We start from the raw sequence: 19,121 nt of genomic DNA on the forward strand, positions 1-19,121 counted from the left end.
GATGAATGTTTGACCTCTGTGTGTTTTGTTGAAGGTCAGATGATGGATGTTTGACCTCTGTGTGTTTTGGTGAAGGTCAGATGATGGATGTTTGACCTCTGTGTGTTGTGGTGAAGGTCAGATGATGAATGTTTGAACTCTGTGTGTTGTGGTGAAGGTCAGATGATGAATGTTTGACCTCTGTGTGTTTTGGTGAAGGTCAGATGATGGATGTTTGACCTCTGTGTGTTTTGGTGAAGGTCAGATGATGGATGTTTGACCTCTGTGTGTTTTGGTGAAGGTCTGATGATGAATGTTTGACCTCTGTGTGTTTTGGTGAAGGTAGATGATGAATGTTTGACCTCTGTGTGTTTTGGTGAAGGTCAGATGATGGATGTTTGACCTCTGTGTGTTGTGGTGAAGGTCAGATGATGAATGTTTGACCTCTGTCTGTGTGTTTTGGTGAAGGTCAGATGATGAATGTTTGACCTCTGTGTGTTGTGGTGAAGGTCAGATGATGAATGTTTGACCTCTGTGTGTTTTGGTGAAGGTCAGATGATGAATGTTTGACCTCTGTCTGTGTGTTTTGGTGAAGGTCAGCGATGTCCAAGGGTTCGGTGGTTCTGGCCTACAGCGGCGGTTTGGACACTTCCTGTATCCTGGTCTGGCTCAAGGAACAGGGCTATGATGTCATCGCCTATCTGGTAACTCATTTGCATAAATCACTTCCTTCAGGGAAACTGTGCTGACGGTTCAGATGTTTTTATTTTATTTTCATGAAACCACAGCCACGCCAAAACTTGTGAAGACTTGCTCACCAGCCGACATGAGTCATGTGCAACACTGGTATTACACAATAAATGTGGTTTATGACATTTCAAATGTCCTCATAATTCAAACAGCTTTTAAAACATACTAAACTATGCTTTTTTGAGAAAGTAAAAATGCAGAATGTTTCCTGTGATGGATAGGTTTAGGGGTGTGTGTGTGTGTGTGTGTGTGTGTGTGTGTGTGTGTGTGTGTGTGTGTGTGTGTGATGGGTAGGTTTAGGGGCAGGGGCAGTGTAAGGGGATAGAAAATACGGTTTGTACAGTATAAAAACCATTACGCCTATGGAAAGTCCCTGTAAACCACATAGACCAACGTGTGTGTGTGTGTGTGTGTGTGTGTGTGTGTGTGTGTGTGTGTGTGTGTGATGCTGTACTGACACCGGGACAATAGTGGCGTCGTCACAAACGTCCATGAGGAACAATGAGCCTGTCTGCAGTCATCAGAGTCATGCACACGATGGGCTTCTCAGGCTTTGTGTAATTCTGCACATCAACACATTTTGTAAGGATTCACAGTCAAAGCTCCACAGTGTGTTATTTTATGATTCAGTGAGAGACTATTATAGTTTTTCTTAACTCTATCCCTGCCATTGGGCACAGCAGTTAGACTCTGTACCTAGACTCTGTAAGTGAAAATGATTAAAAGTTTTAATGATGTATTTTCACTACACATGCGACGTCAGCTTATGTCTCTTTAGGCATCTAAAGCGGCTCTGAAGAAACAAAGACTGGGGGTCAGCAGATAAACATCACATTCTCATTTTTGGCTGAACTATATCCCTTTAAGCAAACATTAATTTGCCGTTTGTAATCTTCTTTTGAAGAGGCAGATCAACACACTGCAACATTTTCCCTCAGATACGGTAAATGAGAGAATCATTCTGGTGCCGCTTTCAACACAATCCAATTAAATTTGGTTAAACTTCCATACAGCTTCATGCGACCAACATCAAAGTTTCTCGATGAACTTTACTCATCTAGTTTTAATTGTTGAATGCATTAACTGACAGTAACTCATCTGATGAACTTCACACACACCCGTCATGAAGTTTGTTAGTACTGGTTTAATCATCGAACCAGTGCCGTCGATGATTGAACTCACCTCTTGCATTGTGGGCCGAGACTGACCTCCTGAAGCTGGCAAAATGTGTGGCCTTTATTTCTACAGCGCTTTATACAATACAGATGAAATCATAATTATTCAAAAATGAAAATGAAAGAGGCCACATTATGCCCTTTCACAAAGTCTTCAGTGTTTTCTGGCTCTACTAGAGCAGGTTTTTCTGCTTGAATGTTGATTATTTGCTCATATTCTCCATTGTTGCGGCTCCTCTCTTCCCAGTCTGTCAGTAACTCTCTGTTTATCGCATCTAGTTGACCATCATTCCAGAATAGTGAGCAAGCTGACTATCTAGATAGTGTGGTAAAAGTAGCTCTACAATAGGATCATGGCTGACTGAAAACTATTGCCATTTTAGTCTTTAAGCAGCCGTATATTGTCTACATTATGCCTTTATTGTGAATGTGATTATAAACGATATGCTTTCGTGTTGTGCTGCTAGTGTTTGCTGCATTATGCTGCCTTCACGTATCGGAAGTTTCCTACTTCCCACTTCAGAAGTCGTGATTACGAGCTTGTTGTGTTCAGGTGCTTTGTTGTCGGAAAGAATGGAGGACGCCAGGTTCATACTTTTTGGCGTCTTGGGAAAATGTTATTTAAACACTATAACCATTTCAGTCATTTCCCGGTCCCAGAAAATCATAGAATCACTGGCAAACACGACACAAAAGCATATAGTTTATAATTACATTCACAATAAAGGCATAATGTAGACAATATACGGCTATATATACACAATATGCTTCAAATTATTATTAATTTATGTAAATATGTACTTATTTAATGACAAGACAATGAAATTGTTGCGGAAAAAAGCCTAATAAAACACCTGCCAGAGCAGAAATTCGTCTCCCATCCGCCATTTTGAACGGTTATGCCACGCCCATCTCGGGAACTTGGGTATCAACACTTCCCAGCACTTCCCAACACGACATCAGAGCGTGTTCACGTGCAATTTTTACCTCAGAAACTCATATTTACGATAATTCTGATCGCACGTGAAGGCGGCATAAATCATCGAACCGATGCCGTGCTTTACTGTTGTAGTTTGGACCAGATGAGGAATGGCTATACCAGACGAGGTTATTGTTGTTGTTGTTAAACTGTTTTCTAACATAACTCTCTTTATTGGATTAAAGGCCAATATCGGACAGACTGAGGACTTTGATGCTGCCCGGAAGAAAGCAGAGAAACTTGGAGCCACGAAGGTAAAGCCAGATGGAAAGTGTGTTATAATCATGATAATGGTGGAGTTTAGCTGTAAAAACCATCCTGAAAGTGATCCCAGCGGTACCGTTTCCTCAGTGCCGTTATCGCTATAGCTGTGGTGTGAACTGTGCTATTCTATTATATTTAAAATGCTGATTATAGCTATATCTTTATCGTTATTATGTTGGCTAGACAAACATGTTAGCAACATCCTAACTAATGCTACCAATGTTTTAAAACATCCCGATTCATGCTAGCAATGTGTTAAAACCACATGCTATTTAATGCTAGTAATGTTAACACATGCTAATTCACGCAAGCAATGTATAATCTGACAATGATCATGGCCATGTAAACGCGGTCACCCGTTTTCTTTTATCGGAGTAAGCTCATAAACGGCGTCAGCATAATCCGGTCGCCTCAGGGAGTTTTTTGATGATTTCTCGCGGCGTGTAAACGCATTAACCTGCTTTCTGTCGGCTTATTGAAGTGCGCATGTGTGATCGGTGACAAACACACAAACTTAGAGCAGATTTAAAGGTCCCGTTCTTCGCGATTCCATCTTTCAAACTTTAGTTAGTGTGTAATGTTGCTGTTAGAGCATAAATAATACCTGTAAAATTATAAAGCTCAAAGTTCAATGCCAAGCGAGATATTTTATTTAACAGAAGTTCCCTTTCAAAGCCGACAGCGAGCGGCCGGTTTGGACGACACCGCTGCACTTCCTGCTGTGATGACGTCACTAGAACCGTTTGTTGACTAAAGCTCCGCCCACAAGAACACGCAAAATAGGGGGCGTGGTCTCGTTGCTCTCGCACGTGGAGAAGAGCGCGCATTCAGCGCTTGCATCGCCCCATTATGGTAAGAGTTTGTCGCTGGGGCAGTACCCTTAAAAAACCATCTTTGTACCTTTTTTACTCCTAAAAGGTGCATATTAGTACCTTTGCGTACAAGTACGTACCTTAAGGTACTAATATGAACCTTTTTGTGGTAAAAATGGTACAAAAAATGTTTTTCTAAGGGTACTGCCCCAGCGACAAACTGTTGTACCCCTAAAGGTTCAATTTTGACACCCTATTTTTCTGTGTGCATGAGCCGTAAATCTCCCGCTGGCACGCTTTATTAACATCACAACTGACGAAACATTTGGGATACTCAGAGTCAGATACGGACATTATTATTGTTGATGTCAGTACAAGGAAATAACCCGATTTATTAATAAAGTCATGTAAACGCAGTTTACTTGCGTTGTCAGTTTACTGGTGTGCATGTAAACGCGCTGATTGGTGAGGATCAGTGAGCACGTTTACATGCACACCAGTAACCTGATAACTCACAAATATCAGCTTATTGAAAGAATCAGTTTCCCCCGTTTACATGACTTTAATAATAAATCGGGTTATTTCCATGTAGTGACGTCAACAATAATAATATCCGTATGTGAGTTTTTCAAATGTTCCGTCAGTTGTGATGTTAATAAAGCGTGCCAGCGGGAGATTTACGGCTCATATTATCCCTCATGCAGGTCTGACTGAACCTCTTCTCCTTCTGCTGACTGAGATGAGAACACATCTTTACAATGCTCTGGGTCTTAAAGAGTCTGCGTTTGTGAAGATATATGTCCTTATTTCAAGCAAAACGCTCGCTCGCTCCGTCTGTAAGCGTTTAAATCTGCTCTAAGTTTGTGTGTTCGTCACCGATCACACATGCGCTCTTCAATAAGCCGACAGAAAGCAGATTAATGCGTTTACACGCCGCGAGAAATCAGGGTAAGAGGCAAAAACTCCCCGTGTCGACCGGATTATGCTTACGGCGTTTATGAGCTTACTCCGATAAAAGAAAACAGGTTACCGCGTTTACATGACCATGATCATTGTCGGCTTTTAGGCATAATCTGCTTGGCGCAGCTGTAGGTTTATCCTGACGGACGTGTGTGTGTGTGTGTGTGTTCCAGGTGTTCATTGAAGACCTGCGCTCTGAGTTTGTGGAGGAGTTCATCTGGCCGTCAGTTCAGGCTAATGCGGTTTATGAGGACCGCTATCTGCTAGGCACGTCCATCGCTAGGCCTTGCATCGCCCGCCGCCAGGTCCAGATCGCGCGGAGCGAAGGAGCGCAGTTTGTGTCTCACGGAGCCACAGGAAAGGTGGAGCAATGAGGATAAATTCAGCTTCAGTCACAGGAATAAAGGACACTTTACTGGATATTAGGGATGCAACAATACAGTCAGTCCACGGTTCAACACACACCTCGGTTTTTAAAGGTTTTCGGTTCGGTTCGGTTTTTTGCTCTTCTATTCATAGGCGACAGGAACAGAAAAAGGTTAAGGAGAAATTGTTTTATTGCAATACTCTTTCTTTATTTTACTTAAAATACTTGAAAAACCTTACTTAAACTTAAAACTAAAACCCTTGTACACATTCCTAGTGTATTGTATTATATAAAATAAATCTATATAAAGATTTACAGTGGCAGCTCAGATGTACAGCAGCATTAAAGTATGAAATTAAATAAATAAATGTAAAATTAAAACTACATATTCTTCAATATACATTGATTAAACTGTATTAAAGGTTTTTTTATTATTAATCAAGAGCAGTGAGTGATTTTCTGTCTTTTGTTGTTTTATTAACATAATTTTAGAGGTGAACTGTCCCTTTAAGGACAAGTGTTCACTATAGGCTGCGCTACTGTCACTTTAAGACCTGATCACCTCATACACACACACACACACGGCTTTACTTTCACTTTAGACATAACCGACTGTGTTTATATATGTTAACCGTGTGTGTTTGGGCGTATTAGCGCAGTAATACACTTAGTCCAGTAATCGTGTGTGTGTGACAGGGTTTTAGCCGCTCAGCGCATGTAAAACAGTGCATAAGCTCACCGATGAAATGCTTTAAAACGCAGCAAATAATGAACTTTAGTGATTGTGAATAACTGTAGTGTTGTGAGTTTAACTCTCTGACTCCAGCATTTCAAGCGCGGCTAAACACCGCCTAACTTCAGTGCATATGATTGGATATTTGCTCATTTCAGCACGTAGAGAAATAGAAATAATGACTTAAATGCAAAACCGAAAACAGGCGCGTATTGAACCGTGAATGCCGTACAGAACGGTTCAATATTATATTAACAATTGTGGCATCCCTATTATATATTCACACAGAGAACAGCTGATCTACACTGGAGTAATATTGCATATTTTACTGTATTTTTAGATCAAATAAATAGAGCCTTGGTGAGCAGATGGGACTTCTTTAGCACATTAAAAATCATAATTATTCCAACTTTAGGCCGTGTATATTGACATCTATTGGCAGTTTTATCGGTCTCAGCACTAGATGGCAGCAGACGTCCTGTCAGGGATTGAGTGCCCATCTTCTCTCTAAAGCAGTCAGAATCTCAAAATATTCACTTGATTTTAAGTCAGTATTTCTCCAGTTTAGCAACACATTTTCTGGTGTTCCTGGTGTTGTTAATGGTCACATGACATGCAGCTGAACATATCAAAGATTTAGTTTTTTATTTAGTTTTTATTTCAAATTGATTTTAATTATAAAAAAATACTTTACGGAAGTGAATGTGTCCAATAATACTATTTAAATCCAGTCAGGTGTGTTAATGGTTATTTTTATGAAGCCCTAGAGATTTTCTGAATGAAACGCACACATCATAACTTATAAAAACAAAATAGTGAAAAGTAACGTAAATTAATAAGATATTAAAAAGTCATGATAATTAATAAATGTTATAATAATTATGGAAATTAATAAGATGTTAAAAGTCATGATAATTAATACAAATTTTAATAATTATGGAAATTATTAAGATATTAAAAAGTCATGATAATTAATAAAATCTTTAATAATTATAGAAATTAATAAGATATTAAGTCATGATAATTAATAAATGTTTTAATAATTATGGAAATTAATAAGATATTAAAAGTCATGATAATTAATCAAATCTTTAATAATTCTGGAAATTAATAAGATATTAAAAAGTCATGATAATTAATAAAATCTTTAATAATTATGGAAATTAATGCGATATAAAAAATCATGATAATTAATACAATCTTTAATAATTATGGAAAATAATAAGTTATTAAAAAGTCACAGAAATTAATAAAATATAAAATTAAAAATATTTTTAAAAAAATGAAAATGAATAAGATATTAAAAAGTCATGATAATTAATACAATCTTTAATAATTATGGAAATTAATAAGATATTAAAAAGTCACGGAAATGAATAAGATATTAAAAGTCATGATAATTAATACAATCTTTAATAATTATGGAAATTAATAAGATATTAAAAAGTCATGAGGATTAATCAAATATTTAATAATTATGGAAATTAATAAGGTATTAAAAAGTCATGATAATTAATCAAATATTTAATAATTATGGAAATTAATAAGGTATTAAAAAGTCATGATAATTAATCAAATATTTAATAATTATGGAAATTAATAAGGTATTAAAAAGTCATGATAATTAATACAATCTTTAATAATTATGGAAATAAGATATTAAAAAGTCATGGAAATGAATAAGATATTAAAAAGTCATGGAAATTAATAAGATATTAAAAGTCACAGAAATTAATAAGATCTTCAAGTCATGATTATAAATAAAATCTTTAATAATTATGGAAATTAATAAGGTATTAAAAAGTCACGGAAATTAATAAGATAGTAAAAAGTCACAGAAAATAATTAAATAATTTAAAAAGTTATGAAAATTAATAAGATATAAAAAAGTAATGATGATAATTAATAAAATCTTTAATAACTATGTAAATTAATAACAAAAAAAATCAGGGAAATGAATAAGATATTAAAAATTCATGATAATTAATAAAATCTTTTAAAAAGATATTAAGTCATGTAAACTAATAAAACCATTAAAAGTTATGAAAAAAATTAAAAAGTAATGATAATTTATAAAATCTTTAATAGTTATGGAAATTTATAAGATATTAAAAGTCACAGAAATTAATAAGATATTAGAAGTCCCAGAAATTAATAAGATATTAAAAAAGTTTATAAAATGTATAAAATGGTAGTAAGTAGTGGAAATTAATAAGATCGTACAAAGACATAGAAATTAATACAATTGTAAAAAGTCATGGAAATGAATAAATTGTCAAAAGTCTTGGAAATTAATAAAATCTAATATCATGAAAATTTCTGTAATGAATAGAAAGATAATTGATCAGGTAGAAATGGCTACTTGTGAGTAAATATTAATAATAAGTCATAATTTGTTTAATTTATGTGAATAATTGTGTGCATTAATGACAGAAACACCAGTGGAGAATATTGTTTAACTTAGTCAGGTGTGTTATTTCTCTAGCGCTGTAGACACACACACACACACACACACACACACAGCAGGGGTTATAGTGGTAAAGTTATTCATGAATGTGAGAGTGCTGTATGTAAATGAGCTGTGTTTGTTCCAGGGAAATGACCAGGTGCGCTTCGAGCTGACGTGCTACGCTCTCTACCCTCAAGTGCAGGTCAGTGACAGCGATCACATGATCAAACGGTCAAACGATCACACGATCACTCGGTCAAACCATCACTCGGTCAAACGATCACTCGATCACACGATCACTCGGTCAAACCATCACTCGATCAAACGATCACTCGATCACTCGTTCAAACGATCACTCGATCACTCGTTCAAACGATCACTCGATCACTCGTTCAAACGATCACTCGATCACTCGTTCAAACGATCACTCGATCACTCGGTCAAACGATCACTCGGTCAAACGATCACTCGGTCAAACGATCACTCGGTCAAACGATCACTCGATCAAACGATCACTCGGTCAAACGATCACTCGGTCAAACGATCACTCGGTCAAACGATCACTCGGTCAAACGATCATTCGGTCAAACGATCACTCGGTCAAACGATCACTCGGTCAAACGATCACTCGGTCAAACGATCACTCGGTCAAACGATCACTCGGTCAAACGATCACTCGGTCAAACGATCATTCGGTCAAACGATCATTCGGTCAAACGATCACTCGGTCAAACGATCACTCGGTCAAACGATCACTCGATCACACGATCACTCGATCACACGATCACCCGGTCAAGCGATCACTCGGTCAAGCGATCACTCGATCATTCGGTCAAACGATCACTCGGTCAAACGATCACTCGGTCAAGCGATCACTCGATCATTCGGTCAAACGATCACTCGATCACTCGGTCAAACGATCACTCGGTCAAACGATCACTCGGTCAAACGATCACTAGGTCAAACGATCACTCGGTCAAACGATCATTCGGTCAAACGATCACTCGGTCAAACGATCACTCGATCACACGATCACACGATCACTCGGTCAAACGATCACTCGGTCAAGCGATCACTCGATCAAGCGATCACTCGATCACTCGGTCAAACGATCACTCGATCACTCGGTCAAACGATCACTCGATCAAACGATCATTCGGTCAAACGATCACTCGATCACTCTGTCAAACGATCACTCGATCAAACTATCACTCGGTCAAACGATCACTCGATCATTCGGTCAAACGATCACTCGATCAAACGATCACTCGGTCAAACGATCACTCGATCATTCGGTCAAACGATCACTCGATCACTCGGTCAAACGATCACTCGGTCAAACGATCACTCGATCATTCGATCACTCGGTCAAACGATCACTCGGTCAAACGATCACTCGGTCAAACGATCACTCGATCATTCGGTCAAACGATCACTCGATCACTCGATCAAACGATCACTCGATCATTCGGTCAAACGATCACTCGATCACTCGGTCAAACGATCACTCGGTCAAACGATCACTCGGTCAAACGATCACTCGGTCAAACGATCACTCGATCAAACGATCACTCGATCATTCGGTCAAACGATCACTCGGTCACTCTGTCAAACGATCACTCGATCAAACGATCACTCGGTCAAACGATCACCCGATCACTCTGTCAAACGATCACTCGGTCAAACGATCACCCGATCACTCTGTCAAACGATCACTCGATCAAACGATCACTCGGTCAAACGATCACTCGGTCAAACGATCACTCGGTCAAACCATCACTCGGTCAAACGATCATTCGGTCAAACGATCACTCGGTCAAACGATCACTCGGTCAAACGATCACTCGGTCAAACGATCATTCGGTCAAACGATCACTCGATCAAACGATCACTCGGTCAAACGATCACTCGATCATTCGGTCAAACGATCACTCGATCACTCGGTCAAACGATCACTCGGTCAAACGATCACTCGGTCAAACGATCACTTGATCACTCGGTCAAACGATCACTCGATTATTCGGTCAAACGATCACTCGATCACTCAATCAAACGATCACTCGATCATTCGGTCAAACGATCACTCGATCACTCGGTCAAACGATCACTCGGTCAAACGATCACTCGGTCAAACGATCACTCGGTCAAACGATCATTCGGTCAAACGATCACTCGATCAAACGATCACTCGATCATTCGGTCAAACGATCACTCTGTCAAACGATCACTCGATCAAACGATCACTCGGTCAAACGATCACCCGATCACTCTGTCAAACGATCACTCTGTCAAACGATCACTCGGTCAAACGATCACTCGATCATTCGGTCAAGCGATCACTCGGTCAAACGATCACTCGATCAAACGATCATTCGGTCAAACGATCACTCGATCAAACGATCACTCGGTCAAACGATCACTCGGTCAAACGATCACTCGGTCAAACGATCACTCGGTCAAACGATCACTCGATCATTCGGTCAAGCGATCACTCGGTCAAACGATCACTCGGTCAAACGATCATTCGGTCAAACGATCACTCGGTCAAACGATCACTCGGTCAAACGATCACTCGGTCAAACGATCACTCGGTCAAACGATCATTCGGTCAAACGATCATTCGGTCAAACGATCATTCGGTCAAACGATCACTCGGTCAAACGATCACTCGGTCAAACGATCATTCGGTCAAACGATCATTCGGTCAAACGATCACTCGGTCAAACGATCACTCGGTCAAACGATCACTCGGTCAAACGATCACTCGGTCAAACGATCACTCGGTCAAACGATCATTCGGTCAAACGATCACTCGGTCAAACAATCATTCGGTCAAACGATCACTCGGTCAAACGATCACTCGGTCAAACGATCACTCGGTCAAGCGATCACTCGATCATTCGGTCAAACGATCACTCGGTCAAACGATCACTCGGTCAAGCGATCACTCGATCATTCGGTCAAACGATCACTCGGTCAAACAATCATTCGGTCAAACGATCACTCGGTCAAACGATCACTCGGTCAAACGATCACTCGGTCAAGCGATCACTCGGTCATTCGGTCAAACGATCACTCGGTCAAACGATCACTCGGTCAAGCGATCACTCGGTCAAACGATCACTCGATCACTCGGTCAAACGATCACTCGGTCAAACGATCACTCGATCACTCGGTCAAACGATCACTTGGTCAAACGATCATTCGGTCAAACGATCACTCGGTCAAACGATCACTCGGTCAAACGATCATTCGGTCAAACGATCACTCGATCACTCTGTCAAACGATCACTCGGTCAAACGATCACTCGATCATTCGGTCAAACGATCACTCGATCAAACGATCACTCGGTCAAACGATCACTCGATCATTCGGTCAAACGATCACTCGATCACTCGGTCACTCGATCACTCGGTCAAACGATCACTCGGTCAAACGATCACTCGGTCATACGATCACTCGATCATTCGATCACTCGGTCAAACGATCACTCGGTCAAACGATCACTCGATCACTCGGTCAAACGATCACTCGATCATTCGGTCAAACGATCACTCGATCACTCAATCAAACGATCACTCGATCATTCGGTCAAACGATCACTCGATCACTCGGTCAAACGATCACTCGATCAAACGATCATTCGGTCAAACGATCACTCGATCAAACGATCACTCGATCATTCGGTCAAACGATCACTCGGTCACTCTGTCAAACGATCACTCGATCAAACGATCACTCGGTCAAACGATCACCCGATCACTCGGTCAAACGATCACTCGGTCAAACGATCACTCGGTCAAACGATCACTCGGTCAAACGATCACTCGATCATTCGGTCAAGCGATCACTCGGTCAAACGATCACTCGGTCAAACGATCACTCGATCATTCGGTCAAACGATCACTCGTTCATTCGGTCAAACGATCACTCGATCATTCGGTCAAACGATCACTCGATCATTCGGTCAAACGATCACTCGATCACTCTGTCAAACGATCACTCGATCACACGATCACTCGGTCAAACGATCACTCGGTCACTCGGTCAAACGATCACTCGGTCAAACGATCACTCGATCATTCGGTCAAGCGATCACTCGTTCAAACGATCACACGATCACTCGGTCAAAAGATCACTCGGTCAAACGATCACTCGGTCAAACGATCACTCGGTCACACGATCACTCAATCAAACGATCACTCGATCAAACGATCACTCGATCAAACGATCACTCGATCACTCTGTCAAACGATCACTCGGTCAAACGATCACTCGGTCAAACGATCACTCGGTCAAACGATCACTCGGTCAAACGATCACTCGGTCAAACGATCAAACGGTCACACGATCACTCGATCAAACGATCACTCTGTCAAACGATCACTCGGTCAAACGATCACTCGGTCACACGATCACTCAATCAAACGATCACTCGATCACTCGGTCACTCGATCACTCGGTCAAACGATCACTCGATCAAACGATCACTCGATCAAACGATCACTCGATCAAACCATCACTCGATCACTCTGTCAAACGATCACTCGATCAAACGATCACTCGGTCAAACGATCACTCGGTCAAACGATCACTCGGTCAAACGATCACTCGGTCAAACGATCACACGGTCACACGATCACTCGATCAAACGATCACTCGGTCAAACGATCACTCAATCAAACGATCACTCGATCACTCTGTCAAACGATCACTCGGTCAAACGATCACTCGGTCAAACAATCACTCGATCAAACGATCACTCGATCACTCTGTCAAACGATCACTCGATCACACAATCACTCGATCAAACGATCACTCGGTCAAACGATCACTCGGTCAAACGATCACTCAGTCAAACGATCACTCGGTCAAACGGTCACACGATCACTCGATCAAACGATCACTCGATCAAACGATCACTCGGTCAAACGATCACTTGATCATTCGGTCAAACGATCACTCGGTCAAACGATCACTCGGTCAAACGATCACACGATCACTCGGTCAAACGATCACTCGGTCAAACGATCACTCGGTCAAACGGTCACACGATCACTCGATCAAACGATCACTCGGTCAAACGATCACTTGATCATTCGGTCAAACGATCACTCGGTCAAACGATCACACGATCACTCGATCAAACGATCATTCGGTCAAACGATCACACGATCACTCGATCAAACGATCACTCGGTCAAACGATCACACGATCACTCGATCAAACGATCATTCGGTCAAACGATCACACGATCACTCGATCAAACGATCATTCGGTCAAACGATCACTCGGTCAAACGATCACTCGGTCAAACGATCACTCGGTCACACGATCACTCAATCAAACGATCACTCGATCACTCTGTCAAACGATCACTCGGTCAAACGATCACTCGGTCAAACAATCACTCGATCAAACGATCACTCGATCACTCTGTCAAACGATCACTCGATCACACAATCACTCGATCAAACGATCACTCGGTCAAACGATCACTCGGTCAAACGATCACTCGGTCAAACGGTCACACGATCACTCGATCAAACGATCACTCGATCAAACGATCACTCGGTCAAACGATCACTTGATCATTCGGTCAAACGATCACTCGGTCAAACGATCACTCGGTCAAACGATCACACGATCACTCGATCAAACGATCACTCGATCAAACGATCACTCGATCACTCTGTCAAACGATCACTCTGTCAAACGATCACTCTGTCAAACGATCACTCTGTCAAACGATCACTCGGTCAAACGATCACTCGATCAAACGATCACTCGGTCAAACGATCACTCGGTCAAACGATCACTCGGTCAAACGATCACTCGGTCAAACGATCACTCGATCAAACGATCACACGATCACTCGATCAAACGATCATTCGGTCAAACGATCACTCTGTCAAACGATCACTCGATCACACGATCACTCGGTCAAACGATCACTCGGTCAAACGATCACTCGGTCAAACGATCACTCGGTCAAACGATCACTCGGTCAAACGATCACTCGGTCACACGATCACTCGGTCACACGATCACTCGATCACTCTGTCAAACGATCACTCGATCACTCTGTCAAACGATCACTCGATCACACGATCACTCGATCAAACGATCACTCGATCAAACGATCACTCGATCACTGTCAAACGATCACTCGATCAAACGATCACTCGGTCAAACGATCACTCGGTCAAACGATCACTCGGTCAAACGATCACTTGGTCAAACGATCACTCGATCAAACGATCACTCGGTCAAACGATCACTTGGTCAAACGATCACTCGGTCAAACGATCACTTGGTCAAACGATCACTCGGTCAAACGATCACTCGGTCAAACGATCACTCGGTCAAACGATCACTCGATCAAACGATCACTCGATCAAACGATCACTCAGTCAAACGATAACACGGTCAAAGAATCACACGATCACTCGGTCAAACGATCACTCGGTCAAACGATCACTCGGTCAAACGATCACTCGTTCAAACGATCACTCGGTCAAACGATCACTCGTTCAAACGATCACTCGGTCAAACGATCACTCGGTCAAACGATCACTCGGTCTAACGATCACTCGGTCAAACGATCTCTCGTTCAAACGATCACACGATCACTCGGTCAAACGATCACTCGATCATTCGGTCAAACGATCACTAGGTCTAACGGTCACTAGGTCTAACGATCACTCGTTCAAACGATCACTCGGTCAAACGATCACTTGATCATTCGGTCAAACAATCACTCGGTCAAACGATCACTCGATCAAACGATCACTCGGTCAAACGATCACTCGGTCAAACGATCACTCGATCAAACGATCACTCGGTCAAACGATCACTCGGTCAAACGATCACTCGGTCAAACGATCTCTCGTTCAAACGATCACACGATCACTCGGTCAAACGATCACTCGATCACTCTGTCAAACGATCACTCTGTCAAACGATCACTCTGTCCAACGATCACTCTGTCCAACGATCACTCTGTCCAACGATCACTCTGTCCAACGATCACTCGGTCAAACGATCACTCGATCAAACGATCACTCGGTCAAACGATCACTCGATCACTCTGTCAAACGATCACTCTGTCCAACGATCACTCTGTCAAACGATCACTCTGTCAAACGATCACTCTGTCCAACGATCACTCTGTCCAACGATCACTCGGTCAAACGATCACTCGATCAAACGATCACTCGGTCAAACGATCAAACGATCACTCGGTCAAACGATCACTAGGTCTAACGATCATTCGGTCATACGGTCACTTGATCAAACGATCTCTCGATCAAATGATCACTCGATCAAACGATCAAACGATCAAACGATCACTCGGTCAAACGATCATTAGGTCTAACGATCATTCGGTCATACGGTCACTTGATCAAACGATCACTCGGTCAAACGATTACTCGATCAAACGGTCACTCGGTCATACGGTCATTTGATCAAATGTTCACTCGGTCAAACGATCACTCGTTCACATGATCACATGATCGGTCTGTGTTAGAAACCCACCATCAGCTGTCTCTGACCCGCATCCCTTCATCTCTTCATCCCTTCATCCCTTCGCCCCTTCACCCCTTCATCAGATCATCGCTCCGTGGAGGATTCCCGAATTCTACAACCGCTTCCGGGGCAGGAAGGACCTGATGGAGTACGCAGAGGTACGTGACCTTTAACCCTGTGCTCACTCTAGAGCAGGGCCCGGGGCCACAGAGACTCACAGGATTCACATGTTAAAAGTGTGCTTTTAGTCCTGGACATATACATACATTTTCTCATTATATTAAACTTTAAAATAATTTATCAGTTGGGAATTTCTGAGAAGTTAGTGGTTCTGAGTGAAAGATAATAATAATATTATGAAACGATCACAAATGAATAGAAAAGTCATGCTCATAAAGAGTGAGAACTCCTACAGAATTATTTTCATCAAATTATATTTATATATTGCTACTTTTAATTTATGTAAATAAAAATCATTGAATATTGTCTTAGTATGTATTGTTACAATATTTGTCATTTTTGTATCAGATACTATTATTTTTTAATGGTTTTATTAATTTTATTGTCTGTTTTTATTGGCTTGTATGTATGTTTTTTTTACTGTTTATAGTTATTATTATTATTATTATTATTATTCAGTTTTAGTCATTTTAGTATTTAATGTTAAACTAAAAGAAAATGAGCAATGTTGCTTCGGCAGATAGTTTAAAAAAATAAATTTAATATTTTTATATTATTAAACAAATATATATATTAAATAATCATAGAATTTCTTTTTCAAAAAACTTTATTATTATTATCATTTTTTAACACAAAACAATATAATATATAAAAGTTAATGGAAATTAATAAAATCTTTAAAGACGTGGACTTTAAATTAGTTTTTATTTTTGTATTTTCTGTTCAATTTAAATGAAAGTTTTATACATTTTGTATTTTTTTCCTTTTTACTGCATGTTTTTTAATATATTTATAGTTTTGATTAATTTTTTTTTCATTTTTAGTTATTTTAGTATTTCATCTAAAATTAGTTTATATATATATAATATATTTTATATATATATATATATATATATATATATATATATATATAATATATATATAACAATTTTGGATTCAGACAACATTTTGCATTTATTATTATTCCGTAACATAAAACAATACACAATGACCACAGATGACAAGTATATTCTAACGTGTATATATATATACACACACACATCATCAGAAAACAAACAGCAACAACTGAAACAATTATTTTATATTGACCTGCCAAGGCTTTGTAAAATGTTCCTGTGACCGATCTCATGTCTGATAAAACATTGACTAGTAATAATGTATTCCAGTGAAATATCACTGGTTTATCAGAGAGAGAAAAACTCAAAACTTTATGGTCGCACTCCAGACGCGCTCCTGGTTCGGTCCACTGGGTGGCGCTCAAAGCCTGGGCCTGAGTGTGCTGCAGTGAGGACTCTGAGCTCATGTCTGCGGTTATTGAGGTTATTGATGATAAATGAGTATATTATAGAGCATCCACATGTGTAAATGTGTGTGTAAATCTGTTACAAAGCATCACAAATATATAACACTGTAGAAATGATTTTTGAAAGTTTCAGTGTTGCTCATTGTGTGTGTGTGTGTGTGTGTGTGTGTGTGTGTGTGTGTGTGTACTTGTTTATAGTACATTGTGGAGACCAAATGTCCTCATAATGTAATATAAACCTGAGATCAGCCGTCCCCACAATGTAAATGGATTCATAAACACACTAAATTATGTTTTTTTGAAAATGTAAAAATGCTGAATGTTCCCTGTGATGGGTAGGTTTAGGAGCTGTGTGTGTGTGTGTGTGTGTGTGTGTGTGTGTGTGTGTGTGTCTGTGTGTGTGTATGACTATGTGCGAGAGAGAGTGTGTGTGTGTGTGTGTGTGTGTGTGTGAGAGAGAGAGAGAGTATGTTTTGTGTAATGTAGCAGCATTAGACAAATGTAATGTAAATCACACACACACACTCTGAAATGTATGAAACACACACACTATGAAATGTAAGGGTTGTAATGTATCAACCCTTCAGTGATTGATGTTTGTTCTGTTCTCTTAGAAAAACGCGATCCCTGTGCCGGTGACGCCGAAGGCCCCGTGGAGTATGGATGCCAACCTCATGCACATCAGGTGTGAGTGTGTGTGTGTGTGTGTGTGTGTGTGTGAGAGAGAGAGAGAGAGAGTCCGTGTGTATGTGAGAGTGTGTGTCCTGTCCTTACTAAACCTTCATATCTGTGCCTCTCCACAGCTACGAGTCTGGAGTTCTGGAGAACCCGAAGGTAAGAGTCGAGCCGTTCATCCGCTAGCGCCTCAATGAGAAAATTAATCTAACCGTAAATAAAAATGTAGTTCAGTCATTAAACTCTGATTGGTCCAGGCAATCGCATCATCACCGCGCACGGCACAATCTGATTGGCTCTGCTGATCCTGCTGCCACTCAGCCTTGGTGACGAGCTTCAAAATACTTAAACAAACTAAAATTATTTTAAACTAAAACATGTGACAGTGCACATGATTTGAGAATCATTTAGTAGATTCAGTTACATGTGAACTCGGATCACGACCTTTAGCCCTTAAAGTTTTTGTTGGTTTCTGTTACACACACACACACTCACACACTCTCTCTCACACACTCACAGTTGCGAAAGCGTAATTTACTGGAATCACGTGACTTTGTGCAGAAATGAACGCACGCGGTCATGTGACGGATCCTCGCGCGTCGAACAATGAGAGGCCCGGCCGGCTCCCATGAAATCAGGCATTATCCCGGGTCCCTGTGTGTGTGTGAGAGAGAGAGAGTGTGTGTGTGTGTGTGTGTGTGTGAGAGTGTGTGTGAGAGTCTGAAGCCCCTTTCACACTGCATGTCGGACCCGCGATATTCCCGGAGCATTGCCGGGTCGCCTTCTGTGTGAAAGCAACCACGTCCCGGGATTGATTACCGAACTGAACCCGGGTCGGGGACCTAGTAATATTGTGGTATTTGACCCGGGACGAGCGCTGTGTGAACAAAAGCCGAAACTAATGCCGCAACGTGTGCGTAGTTATCGTGCGACTCCTAGAGCTTGTTTTTTCAATAACACAACC

The 19,121-nt window shown here is 40.7% G+C and overlaps 1 protein-coding gene across 1 annotated transcript in view; it reads left to right on the top strand.

Moving 5' to 3' along the window:
- Window positions 1-19,121, top strand: part of ass1 (argininosuccinate synthase 1) — a 56,380-nt gene that overhangs the window by 4,005 nt on the left and 33,254 nt on the right. Inside the window, exons 2-8 of the mRNA XM_067439763.1 lie at window positions 575-683; window positions 3,069-3,137; window positions 5,093-5,281; window positions 8,614-8,670; window positions 16,083-16,157; window positions 18,097-18,167; window positions 18,286-18,316. Coding sequence (XP_067295864.1) covers window positions 582-683; window positions 3,069-3,137; window positions 5,093-5,281; window positions 8,614-8,670; window positions 16,083-16,157; window positions 18,097-18,167; window positions 18,286-18,316 — 594 coding nt within the window. The 5' untranslated portion in view covers window positions 575-581. The remainder of the gene's footprint in view (window positions 1-574; window positions 684-3,068; window positions 3,138-5,092; window positions 5,282-8,613; window positions 8,671-16,082; window positions 16,158-18,096; window positions 18,168-18,285; window positions 18,317-19,121) is intronic.

Source organism: Pseudorasbora parva, chromosome 3 (genome assembly GCF_024679245.1).
Source record: "Pseudorasbora parva isolate DD20220531a chromosome 3, ASM2467924v1, whole genome shotgun sequence".
NCBI lineage: Eukaryota > Metazoa > Chordata > Actinopteri > Cypriniformes > Gobionidae > Pseudorasbora > Pseudorasbora parva.